We start from the raw sequence: 12,427 nt of genomic DNA on the forward strand, positions 1-12,427 counted from the left end.
ACATCCCTCTCACGGCAGGACGCGCCCAGCTCAGCCTTCCCCAGACGCCCCTCCCCTGTCCTTTCCGGGGGATCCCCGGGGCGTGGGGACAGCGGCCGGGCCCGGGCGGGTCCATGGGCCGGCGGGACGCGGCGGGAGCCCGTGGACACGAGCACCATCCCGTGGGCAGCGCGAGAAGCGGCCGCGGAGCTGCGGGGAGCGGGAGCAGAGGGACCCTCATGACCAACAGAGCCGCGAGGACTCGGGGGAACCCCAGTCCCCGAGGGCCACTAGCCCCGTCCCCAGCCGCCCTGAGCCCCCCCCCGCACGGGACGGACCCCACGGCACAGCCAGAGCCCCTCGCAGCCGGGGACACAGCGATGCCTCGTCGAGGAGAAGAGAATGGGACCCTTCCTGGGAGACGCGGCTGAGGGGGCTCCCCAAGACACCTCACAACAGACCGGGCTGAGCTACGCTCCCGCTTTAATCCCTGCCGAGGGTGGGGGGTCTGCGGGTCCCAGGAGTGGGCGGCTCTGCCAGCCGCGGGGACACGATGGCATCGGGATGGTGACAGGGACACGGCTGGCGGGGGGCTGCTGGGTTCCCACGAGGCCGGTGGTCTCATGGCTCGTATTGCAGATCCGTGGTGATGAGCACGAAGCCCTGTAGGGAGTCAGAGTGAGAGGGGGGATATGGGGCACATGGGGACCCTGGGGTAAGGGGACAGTGGTGGCACCCACCTGCTGCAGCGAGAGCTGAGGTCTGAGCAGGCTGAGGCCATGTGGGAGGGGCAGGGGGATGCCAGCCTTGAGCCACTCTGTGGGGAGACAAAAGTCATAGCAGGGGGTGGCCCTGGTGCAGCTGTGAAGGGATGAGGACAGGATGGGGACAGCACTTACTGTTTGCCTTGGGCACCCCAAAAAGCCACAGCCCAAACTTCAGCAGGGTCTCCAGACGTTTCACCTGTGGGACAGGTAGGGTCTGAGCCCAGCACAGAGCAGGCAGAGGGGTCCATGGTGCAGGCAGGGCTCAGCTCCCTGCCAGACGTGCCATGCATGGGCTCCACACCATCCCAGATTCCCCCCAGCCCCTGCTCCCAAGGTGATGTGGAATCCAAGGCTCCCCTTGGCTTCCCTGGCACAGCCACTCACCTCCACTGGGCCCACGTTCGATGCCACCTGTGTCACATGGAGCCTGGAGGACAAGATCAAGGTCAGAGCCAGGCACAGGGATGGGAATTGTCCCGTCCCAGGGTAGGGACAGGAGGAGCTCCATGGTGGGACCAGGACCCCAGCAGAGCTGGTCCAGGTGAGGACCTACTGCTAGGGCAGCTGACACAATACGAACCGGGGGCAGAATGGGGTCTGAGCAAGCAATACAGGGCTCAGAGAGGCAAATGGACAGAGGTGGGGAATGGGGAGCTCTGCAGGTATGTCCCAGGGGAGCTCAGACCCAGCTCAGGGTCGGGCACTAACCCTGTCAGTTTCACAGTGCCCGTGAGCCTGTTCCTGCTGATTGTCGGCTTCCCTGTCACGTTGGCATCCTGCAGCAAGAAGAGATGTTGGAGAGACCAGGGCAGTGCCTGCAACCCCACATCAACCCAGCTGGTCCCAGTATCCCCCAGTATCACCCAGCATGGCCCCAGCCAGGAGGACAGGCACACCAGCCCCAGTCAAGCCCTTTGGGGTCCCCTGTCTCCCTGAGCCGTGGCAGCAGCAGCCACTCACGATGTTCAGCAGAAATGCAGGGACACGGGTGGCATTGGGCAGCACCACGAAGGCCTCGGCAGAGCTGAAGAGGGTCCCGTGCAGGGCATCAGGACGGAAGGAGAGCAGGGGCTGCCGGTGGGCCCAGAGGTGCAGCTCCATGGGCTGGTCTGGATAGCGCTCCTGCAGCTGGGAGGGACAGGGCAGGGATGGCACAGAGCCATGCTGGCACTGCCACCATCTGATCCCCACCATTGCCCAGGTCCCATGTGCCCATCACTGCCCTGCCCGTGTCCTTGTCCTGCCTGTATCCTATTCTGTCGGCATCCCATACTGCCCTCAACACATCCCATTTCCACTGCACCCCATTCCCTGTCCTGTCCCTCATGCATCCCATTTGACCTCAGTGTTATCCCATGTCCCATCCCACCTGCGACCTTTCTCTCCTGCATTCCATCCCTCCTGTGCCCCATCCCCCATCCCATCCCTCCTGCATCATTTTATATCTGCATCCCACCCTCCAGCATCCCATTACATCTTCTGTTCCTCCTGCAATCCCATCTTGTGTCCCATCCCACCTGCATCCTGTCCTACTCCGTGTCCTTTCTCTGTCCCCTTCTCCCTGTGTCCCATCCCACTCACCTGGGGGGAGAAGACCTCCATGTTCTTGGTCTTCAGCTGGAGCGGGAACTGCCGCGGGACCTGGAGGGGAGGGAGGGATCAGGGTGCTGGGGCTGAGCAGGGGTGAGCACGGGGACACCCCAGTGGGACCCCAGTGGGGACAGCTCTGCCCTCCAGCATCCCTACCCTGTCACTGGAGATGTTCCTGCGCAGGGCCCCGGCTGTGAAGTACGTGAAAGCGGCCGAGTTGGCGACGAACTCGGTGACGGCCAACAGCAGCATGGGCTCGTGTGCCATGGGCAGTGTCTTGGGCAGGGGAGTGGGCAAAGCCACAGGCAGTGCCATGGGTAACGCCACAGGCAGCGCTACAGGCAGTGCTGGGGGTCTCTGCTGGTACGTGCCCACCCTGAAGATCTCTCCCTGCACAGATGCATGGATGGACATGAGGATCAGCCAGGCTCACCTGTTCCCAAATCTGGCCCAGGGGTGCCCAGGATGACATTACCTTGAGGGCAATGTCCCCATACTCCTCTGTGATGGTGGGCGGTCCCAGCAGGGAGTGGTCGATGGCGGCAAAGGTGTCCAGCTGGGTGGACACTGCAGGGACACAGGGGTGGTCAGGAGGAGTCAGACCACCAGGCAGAGGCAGGCTGCCCGATGGGGTGGAGCTTCCCTGCAGCATCACTGTCCTGTCCTTGCTTCTCCAGCCCCTCCCACAGCCGGGCTCTGTCAGGATCCGGCCCCACAGTGGGGTCTTGCAGATCCTGCTGGGCACCAGTCCTGTCCACAGCCCCCCAGTACCACCCTGCCCTTCCCCAGTCCTGGGGCCCCCTCACCCACCTTTCATGTGCTTCAGGACAGCATCCAGCCTGTCAACGCCTCTGTGGAGCACAAGGCAGAGCTGGAAGCAGAGCAGGGTGTCAGCAAGCCAAGGGATGAGGGTCTCCAAGCCTCACTGGGCTGTGGGGGGGGACAGGGACACCCCAGGGCACAGGGGCCAAGCACCCACCTGCTTGTTGAGCTGCTGCCGCAGGGTTCTTTGGAGCAGTGGTGCCAGCAGGTTGTAGAGCCAGCTGTGGGGCAGAGTGGGGTGTTCAGATCACCTCACAGCACCCACCCAGCCTCCCCCAGCCCACCACTCTGGCTGGGGCACCAGTAATCCTTGCATGCCAGGGACAGGACCAAGCAGGGGGCTTGGCATCACCTGTATCCGCGGTGAAACTCCATGTGCAGGTCGGTGCCCTGGGTGTAACAGCCACTGGTCCAAACTGTGGGGTGGCCGCTGCCATCCTCACTCACACCCAACACCGCTGCCATGGCCAGGTCCTGCATGCGGAGCTCCACAGAGCCGCTGTCCTGGCTGGGGACAGAGTGGATGAGCACAGGGGCAGCGGTGACATTGAGCCGCCCTGAGTCCCTGTCCCTGTCCCCATGAGGACTCACACAGCGCCCATCTGGGCTGCCCAGTCGGCGCTGAGCTGGATCCGGGCGCGCTGCACCGTCAGCCTCACCCCCACATCCTCGGCAAAGTCCAGTGAGGATTCATTCATCTGCAGTTCATGGATGTGAATCCTGCACAACACAGGCAAGTTGTACTCGCGGCTGTGGCTGGGACAGGGATGGGGACAGGGACAGGGACCCCACAGGTGGCTCTTACCGTGGCACAGCATAGGTGAGAGTCCCCAGGAGCGGGGTGTTGTAGGAACCCGTCAGGTTCAGTTCGTGCTCCTTCTGCAGCATTGACTGGAGCAGCTCCAGCCCAAAGCGCCGGCCTGGGGCAAAGTGGGAATTTGAGGTGACACCAAGGAAGGGAATAGGGTACCTGGGGCGTTAGGGGAGTGAGCAGCCAGGTCCAGGATGGTCCTTCCATCCCCCATTCCTGGCAGACTTGGCATCATTCCTGGGGGTGCCCACTGGTCCCCTCCACTCCCCATCCTTAGCAGTCTGGACATCATCCCCCACTGGTCCCCCCCACCCCTGCCTAGTCAGGAGCATAGATTCACCGAACTCCAGTGTCCTCTGGGTCAGCCAGGCCTTGATGCCAGGATTGGTGCTGGGGCTGGTGATGGCGGCAGAGACACAGACGGGCAGCAGGAGCAGGAGGCAGAGCCACACAGTACCTCGAGGCTGGTCCTGGTACCTGGAGGCTGGAGCAGAGGACATGTCTGGGGGACGCGCAGCTGGTGTAGAGACCCCCTCCCTGTGCACCAGCACAGCCAGGACTTATATTGGGGACAGGGAGCCCCGGGTGACATCAGCACACATGGGGACACCACAGTGCTCCGGCCACTGAAAGCCCAGCCTTGCCCAACACATGACTCAAAGGGGAAGCCGGGTCCCCCATTGTTCCGCACTCGTGGGAGCGGGGGAATGCAGGGTCCCACGCCACCCCCTGCCAGCCCCCCACCGTGGGGGTGCACGCGAGCCAGGGATACCAGCCAGGGCTCCCCACAGGGGCACAGGACCAGCATGTGGGGACACACAGAGACCCGGCCAGGCCAAGGTCACAAAGAGCTTCAGCTGTGCCCTGCCTGGGAGCAGTGGAGCAGTGGGGGACACAATGAGCTGGTCCTGGGGTAGAGGGACTCCGCCAGGGCTAACAGGGCTCAACCCATTTGCGACAGGGAACGGCAGCTGTTCCCACTTTGGGAAGGGCTCTGGGAACCCTGTGTAGGGTTATCTAAATTTCAGTGGGGTCAGGGTGTCTGGGGTGCGGAGGCAGCTCCCAGGGAAGTGGTGAAAATATTGGGACAGTCAGAGTGAGAGCAGAATTGTGCAACCCCCTCCAAAAAATCCCGGCTGTCGGGATTTGCACTGCCAAACCCGCCATCGGTGGGACTATCCCCCAGCCAGGGTGAGCCCCTCCAGTGCCATGGGCTATGGGACAGGGGTCCAGCTGCCCTCCTGGATCCAGCCTGGCAGACCCAGAGGCACCTTTAGGATAGGCAGGGCCTCATCCCAGCACCACGGAGGCAAATAGAGCCCACGGGCAACCTCACCAGAGGGACCACAGCCCCACATAATGTAACTTACGGAGCCCTTGAGAGCAGCTGCCCACTGGCCTGGGACCCCCAGTGCCACCAACCATGACTGCAGTGGTGGCCAGAGCCCCCAGCAGTGACCCAAAGGCCAGCACTGACCCTGACCCCCAGCCCCGCTATCCCAGGGTGCCTCCGCCCTGCACCAGCACTCACCGTGACAGGCGGGTGCGGTGCCCCACACCGCGGGGGCCGCAGGTCCTGCCATGGGTTCCAGCTCCTCCGTGTCCCTGGGACCGTACGTGGCAGCGAACACCAGGGACCAGCTCTGACGCCAGTGTCCATCCCGGGTCTTGGTCAGACCACAACGTCATCTATTTCCCCCGTCCCTAATCCCTTCCGGGATGAATCAGGTCCCATGAAAACACCGAGAGACCGGTTGGGGCGCAGGTGCCCGCGGGCTGGGCGCTCCCTGGGGCTCTCCGGTGCATCCTGGTGCTGCCGCATCCGGCATCCCGACACGTGCAGGCGGCTCAGCCCTGCCAGCCCCGCTGCAAGCCTGGACTGGCTCCGTCAGCCCCTTCCCCAGCTCTCCTGTGCCAGGAACCCGGTCGTGGCCACCCCGCGTCCTCTGAGGAGGCGGTGACGGCCAGGGCTGCATCGCGAGGGCTCGGTCGCGGGGCACACAGGGCTTGGACAGGGGTCAGGCAGAGACGTGGGGACACACATGGTCACACACGGAGCCCCTCTCCCCACAGCTCCAGCTGGAGCTTCCACATCAAGCGGCAATGAACAGGTAAGGACGGCACCTGGGAACGCGGCACGGGAAGAGCCCCAGCGCCTCCTGTGCCGGCCCCAGCAGAGCCCCCAGTCCCGGGACCTTCCGGGCTACTCCAGGAGGCCGGCCCGGGCCGTGCAGTGCGAGCGGGCACCGGGAGAGGGACCCACAGCCCCGTCCGCGCCGCGCTACGGGACTGGAAGGGAGGCGGGCGATGGAGGGGACACGGATGGGGGTGATAGAGGACCTGGGGAGTGATGGAGGAGACCCATCCAATGAGGGAAAAGTTCAGCCACAGAGACCCAGAGCCCCCGGCCCCGCCACGTGGCCCCTGCTGTTATGTCACAGGCAGGACAAGGGTGGACAGGCGAGGCAGTGTCTTGATGCCCCAAGTCACCTGTCCCCTACACAGGCCCTGCCAGGGGATCTGCTGGGCTGGGAAAGCACGAGTGGGCACGGACAGGCCCGGACACACATGGACACACTCGCAGCTGTGACCGTGCAAACGCACACAATGGTGTGTGGAGGCTCGCACATGCACACACCTGTGCCCAGGGCTGGTCAACACCTTCCAGCCCCAAAGCCCTTGGCTGCAGGGTCTAAAGGGTCCCACTAGAGCAACAAGAGCCCCTCCAGACACCCAAGTTTTCCCCTGCCAGGCCCGTAGGAAGGTCTGAACAGGTCTGGAACAGGAGGCTGTGTGGTCCTTGGGGTGTTTGTGAGTCACAGGGAAGCTCAGGTCAGCTGCCCGGGGCACCCCCAGCCCTCGGGGTTGCACAACCTCTGATGCAATTTCCTTGTCCCAAGAGGTTCTCTGTCCCCACAGGCAGGAGTTGCACCAGGAAGAGCAGGAACCACAGGGGCGGGGCCACAGACAGAAGCACCTCAGGACTTGTATCTGCTCTCCCTTGTAAAGGGACCGATCCCTGCAGCATCACCCCTGCAATTCCCCAGTCCTGACACAGCAACAACTGTGGGAGCCTCGGGAAGGCTGCTGGGTGCAAGTGGCCCAGCTGGGAAGGGGAGTGAAGGCAATCCCAGGCTGCAAACACACCACTGTCCAGGGAGATGGGGAAACCACGCTCCCATCTGGGCACAGAGCCCCACACCCGGCTCATAGCACTGTCCCCTCTGTGCCATCAGCCCATCAAGGTGCTGATCAAGGGAAGATACATCCCAGTGCTGCTGCATTATCCCACCACACACCACGGGGTGCAAACAATCTTTCCTCCTGTGTCTGCCCCTCAACACCCCCACATGTGAGCCCATGGAGTGAAGGAGGGAGTGAGATATGGACCCCAGGGAACCACTGGGAGAGGCTCTGCAGGGGCAATGCTGGGACACAGGGGGAATTAGGACCAGGCTGTGAGAGACCCCCTCCCCAGCACCACCACAGGGTCCCAGACCCTGTTTCCCCCCGCACACCCACCCAGCCCACAGTGGTCTGCACAAGCTCCCCCCCGTTTGACGGGACACATATCCCCGGGGCTAAACACGCCCAAAACCCGGGGGAAGGGGTGTGAGGGGCAGGAAGAAAAGGCACGTGGGGCAGAAAGAAAAGGGCTTGTTTAATAACAAAACTCCAGCTATTGTAGAACAATATTCTCCAGCATCATTGTAATATACAATACGGGGAATGCTCTCAGCAATCTGAGAAGGAAGGATATGGCCCACAGCACCCCCTGCCCAGGCTGCGGGGGACCCCCAGGGCAGCCCCGCCGGGGAGCCAGGGATGCAGGTGAGCCGCGGTACTCAGGGCCGGGGTCCTGGGGACGATGTCCGTGATGGGACCGGAATCCCGGGAATGACGTCCGTGGAGGGTCCAGAGAGGTCTCAGCGGCAGAGGATCCGATCGGCAGCGGGAATGCACGGAGCCTGCGGGAAAGGGACACGAAACGGCCGGTCAAGACTTGCCAGGAGGGTGCCGGAGAGGACGGGGACGGAAAGGGGGCAAGAGGAAGGGACATCCCCGGGAAGGAGAGGGCGCAGTGCAGATCGGGGGAAGGAGATTCCAGGGAACGCCGGTGCTGCCCGTCAGGAGCGCGGGTCTGAGCCGGTGCCGTGGGGTCCGCACTCACCTCGGGGGAGTCCCCAGCGGCAGCGGGGCGGGGGGAGCCGCACTGCAGCTCCAGCTGCAGGTCCCAGATGTAGTCGATAACGTGCTGCAGCAGCTCCACCTTGGAGACTCGCCGATGCCGCGGCAGCGTCGGCACCAGTGCCCGTAGCCGCGAGTAGCAGCCCTTCATATCGTACAGCAACGCGGCGGCTGCCTGCTCGGCCGCCCCCGGGGACACCCCAGGGCCCGGCCCGCAGCGGGCGGCCTCCCCTGGCCGCACCGCCTTCAGCGGGCCGCCGGCGCCCGCGGGCAGCGGCGAAGAGGCGACAGCGGCGACCTTCATGGCGAGGGGCTGCGAGCGCGACGGACAAAACGGGCACGCTGCGGGCAGACAAGGAGCGCGCTCCCCGCCGCGCCACTTATAGAGCGGCGGCCACGGACGGGCGGGGCCGCGGGGCAGCCCCGGCCAACGGCAGCGCGGGAGGGGCGGGCACGGCCCCGCCCGCTCCATTCATGCGCCCCGAAGGGCAGCGTCTTAAAGGGGCAATGGCGAGGAGAGAGCCGTGACGGGCCTGGGCTGCGATGCGGGGACACCGGCGCGGCGCAGGCTACAGGGGTGCGGAGCACCCACCCTGCCCCGCCATTAACGCGGGTGCTCGCCCCTCGGGCTCCCGGTGTCGGGCTCCCCGCAGCCCCGCTCGCCCCTTGCCCCCTCAGGCCCCCGGTGCCCCTCCGGGCGCTCGGGCCCCCCCCGCACTCCCCGCGCCCCTCCCGCCTCCGCCACGGCTCAGACCGTGAGACGCCAGGGCCGTGACGTCACCCATTCATAAAACCCCGCGCGCTGTCAGCGCGGCGCCGGGCGGGCGGTGCCCATGGCGACGGGGGCGGGGCGGGGGACACACACCTGCAGCCCCTACGGGGGGCACCGGGACCCCCACAGAGACAGCGCGACCCCCGCGGGGACACCGGCACTCCCACGGGGACACCGGCATCCTCACGTGGATACGGGGGCCACCGGGACCTTACAGGAGGCACAGGGACCCCCAGGGGGACATCTGCACCCTCACGGGGGCACCGGGGCACCACGGGGGCACAGGCACACGGGCATCCCCACAGGGAGCAGCCCGTGCGCCGCGCCCCCCGCCCCAAGTTCCGTGTTCCCCGTTCCCCGGAGCTCAAACCTCCGCAGAGCTGCTCGGTGGCGGCTGCCGGGGCCGGGGTCGCCAGGTTCGGGTCCACTCGAGGGGCGGGCAGAGGGGTCGAGTGCTGGGTGCGTGGGGCGGCGCGGAGAGTGGGCTGCGAGCACGGTCCTGCCGCGGGGGAAACCGGCGGAGGTCCCGCCGCCGTGCGAGACAGCCGATCCTTGCCCCGAAGGGTTTCTGGTCCGGGCTGTAATTAGCGTTACTGCTAATTACCCCGCACCTGCGGGGAGGGCAGGCAGCGCCCCGGGAGGGCCCCCGAGCGAGACCCCGGCATACCCCGAGCAGCACGAAATGGTGAGGGAAGGGAGGGAGCAGGCAAAGCTGCAGCCTCAGACACTCCCGGGTGCGTGTACACTGACACGCGGTGTGCGTACCGACAGACGCAGGGTGGGTGTGAGTGTGCACACAAAGGCAGGGACATGGACGTGCTTGCACACGCAGATGCGTGTGGGACACACCCAAACGTGTGCATAGGAGAATTCACGCACGTACACAAACCTGTGGAGCACAAACGCAGCCACAAGTACGCGCACACAACAGAGGCACACGTGGATGGATGCACACACAGGTATACACACACACACGTACATTCTCATGCACACATACATCCTGCCTTGCACACCAACACGTGTGCCCAAGTGCCAGCGCAGCTCTCCCCGCCCTTTATGGGATTGGGCTGGGGGGCCAGACCCTGCTGCACGTCCCCAAGCATGCAGGGAGCCAAAGGCCTCCCCTCTTCTTCCTCTTCTGAGGGGGGGCAGCAATCCTGGAGAGCATGGATGAACTCCAACCCTGCCAGCCTGGCCGGGGGGAACTGGATCCCTCTGTCCCCCCCGTCTCTCCCTCTGTCCCTCCTCCCTGTGTCCCCCAGCCCGGTGCGGTGGTGGTTCCCAGGGTGGGCACGGCGCTGGGGTCGCCCCCTCCATTCAGGGCTCGGCGGAGGGCCCGGTGCTGCCCGGTTCCCACCGCGGCTCTCAAAGCTGCTAATTAGCCCCCATCTGGCGGCAGTGGCCGGGCCGCGGCGGGAGGCCGGGGACATTGTGCACAGGAATGTCTTTCAGGGCCGCCGGCCGGCCGCCGCCACCGCCAGCTGCGCCGCCAACAATGCCAGGACGATCCGGACCCCGCGCCCCTGCCACCGGCCACCCCGGGCGGCGTAGGGACGGGGACGGATTGCGTGGCCGTGGTGGGTGTCATGGCACACGTGGCACAGCCGCCCTGGCACAGCCACTCCGGTTGCCCCAGCCCATGGGATGCCCCCGAGAGCAGGACACTCTCACCCCATCCCTCTGCACGTTGGAGTGCTGGGGATGGGGTGCTGGGGTCAGGGCTGCCAGTGTGGCACCGGGACACTGCCTTGGCCACAGCTGGCCTCGGGGTCCTGGCCTGGCACGGCGTGCCGGCCGGCGCAGCAGTGTTGTCCGGCAGAACACAGAGCTTCATTTCCATCTCAATTCTGGGAACGGGGCGCGCGGCGCGGTAACAGCAGCCTCGGCCATATGGTGCTGGCGGGGCTCAGCCCGGCCGGGGGGGCAGCCGGGGGGCGGCTGCTTTGCGCTGAGCAGGGGTTGCCCGGCAGCCGAGCACATCAAAGCCCCCGGCCGCCCCCGCCCCGCCGGGACCACACAGGGCACGGCCGCGCCAGGCCGCCGAGGGGCCGCGGGGCTGCCTGTGCTGCTGTGATGGGGGGACGGGGTACGGCCGGCACTCCAGAACCGGCAGCACCCAGCCCCGCACTCCGGCATGCAGGGCTGGAAGGCGGCACAAGACGCCGCAGGTCAGGCTGGGCCCCCACCAGTGATCAGGACCCCCAAACTTGGGCTGCTCCTGCCGTGGCTGGGGTTGGGCTCCGTCCAGATCCCCTCTCCCGGTGCCATCCGCAGGTCAGCCCTGAGGCTGCACAGAGCCTCCATCCCCCCATGTCCGCATGACAGTGCTGAGCCAGGGTTGCAGATGTGCCGGGGCCGCCGGCACAGCTGGAGTGGGGCCGAGGCCTGAGAAAGCCCCTGCGCATTCCCCTCCCGCCTTCTCCCTTCCCGTTCCCAGCTCCATCCGCTGCAGCCCAGACCAGCTGGAGCCAGGCAGCCCTTCCTGGGATTTATTCCAGCTTCCTGCCCCTCCTCGCCGGCCGGCCGGGGCTGGGGCTGCCTTGGGCTGCTTCCTTTCCCTGCTCGCAGCCGCCGGCCGGGCGCCACTGCCAGTACCCATCATCACACGGGACCCCGGCTCTCAGCACCAGCACCCACCATCACAGCAAAGCATGCCCTGCCCTGCGTGGTGGAGCATGAAGTGCAACTGCAGCACCCATCACCCATCATCACCTAGCTGCACCCCTGCTGCAGTGAGGAGGCTCCACAGGGCTCTAGAGACAAGCAGCCCTGGTGTGTGGTGTGTCCCACCTCACTCCAGGCACCAGCACTCCCCAAACATGAAACCACCCTCCCCTTGCCTGGCGTTTGTACCCTGGGCACCCCCAGTTCAGCTCATCCCACCCCACTACAATTCCTGCTGAGAGTTTGGCACAAGGGGCGTATGCCCAGGAGCTCCCCTGGCCAACGGGCCTCTACACCACTGCCCTGAGGTGCCATGGGGGAGTGAGGATCATCCCAAACCCCACATTTGTTGGCAGCAGAACAGGCAGCTCTGGCCCCTGCCCTAGCTGGGCGCAGTTAAGTGGACGGAGGTTTCCTGCCGGAGTCGGCACATCCATGTTTCCGCAGCCCCCATGGAGCCGGAGGGACCCTGTGGAGAGGGGAAGGTGGCCCAGCAGCGGTCCAGACACAGTGGAGCCGTGTGGCCTCGGCCCTGGCGGGACCGGAGGTGCCACAGGCCCAGGTGCAGCAGGCGAGCAAACCAGGGAGCGCTGAAGTGCTGGCTCCACTGGCGGCTCCTTGCAGGGCCCAACACACTTCCTTCCTCCTGGCCAGCCCTGGCTTATCAGCCAGGCAGGGTGAGGGGTGACCCTGCTCTCCCCTTCCCAGGCCTTCCGCTCCCTGCAGCCCTGGGAAAGGTCCCTGCCACGCTTCCACCACACCTACAGCAGGCACGAGCTGCGCTGAGCTCTGCGGGGCAGCAGGGAGACAGGAGGGTGATGCTGGCACGGGGGG

The 12,427-nt window shown here is 65.7% G+C and overlaps 2 protein-coding genes across 2 annotated transcripts; both read right to left on the reverse strand.

Annotated features, from left to right (window-relative positions):
* Positions 1 to 445: 445 nt before the first annotated feature.
* LOC125334741 (bactericidal permeability-increasing protein-like) lies at positions 446 to 4,491 on the reverse strand. The gene is made up of 15 exons (XM_048321870.1): positions 4,310 to 4,491; positions 3,964 to 4,078; positions 3,750 to 3,878; positions 3,511 to 3,666; positions 3,316 to 3,379; positions 3,147 to 3,207; positions 2,812 to 2,903; positions 2,493 to 2,726; positions 2,328 to 2,387; positions 1,707 to 1,874; positions 1,455 to 1,522; positions 1,131 to 1,173; positions 879 to 942; positions 720 to 796; positions 446 to 642 (listed from the first exon to the last, which is right to left on the reverse strand). The coding sequence occupies exons 1-15, from the start codon at positions 4,467 to 4,469 to the stop codon at positions 601 to 603; spliced, it is 1,533 nt and encodes a 510-aa protein (XP_048177827.1). The 5' UTR covers positions 4,470 to 4,491; the 3' UTR covers positions 446 to 600.
* Positions 4,492 to 7,610: 3,119 nt separating this feature from the next.
* Positions 7,611 to 8,514, reverse strand: ID1 (inhibitor of DNA binding 1, HLH protein). Its single transcript, XM_048321791.1, has 2 exons — positions 8,141 to 8,514; positions 7,611 to 7,937 (listed from the first exon to the last, which is right to left on the reverse strand). The coding sequence occupies exons 1-2, from the start codon at positions 8,459 to 8,461 to the stop codon at positions 7,896 to 7,898; spliced, it is 363 nt and encodes a 120-aa protein (XP_048177748.1). The 5' UTR covers positions 8,462 to 8,514; the 3' UTR covers positions 7,611 to 7,895.
* Between the last annotated feature and the right edge of the window lie 3,913 nt (positions 8,515 to 12,427).

The sequence above is a fragment of the Corvus hawaiiensis genome, chromosome 17 (assembly GCF_020740725.1).
Source record: "Corvus hawaiiensis isolate bCorHaw1 chromosome 17, bCorHaw1.pri.cur, whole genome shotgun sequence".
Classification (NCBI taxonomy): domain Eukaryota; kingdom Metazoa; phylum Chordata; class Aves; order Passeriformes; family Corvidae; genus Corvus; species Corvus hawaiiensis.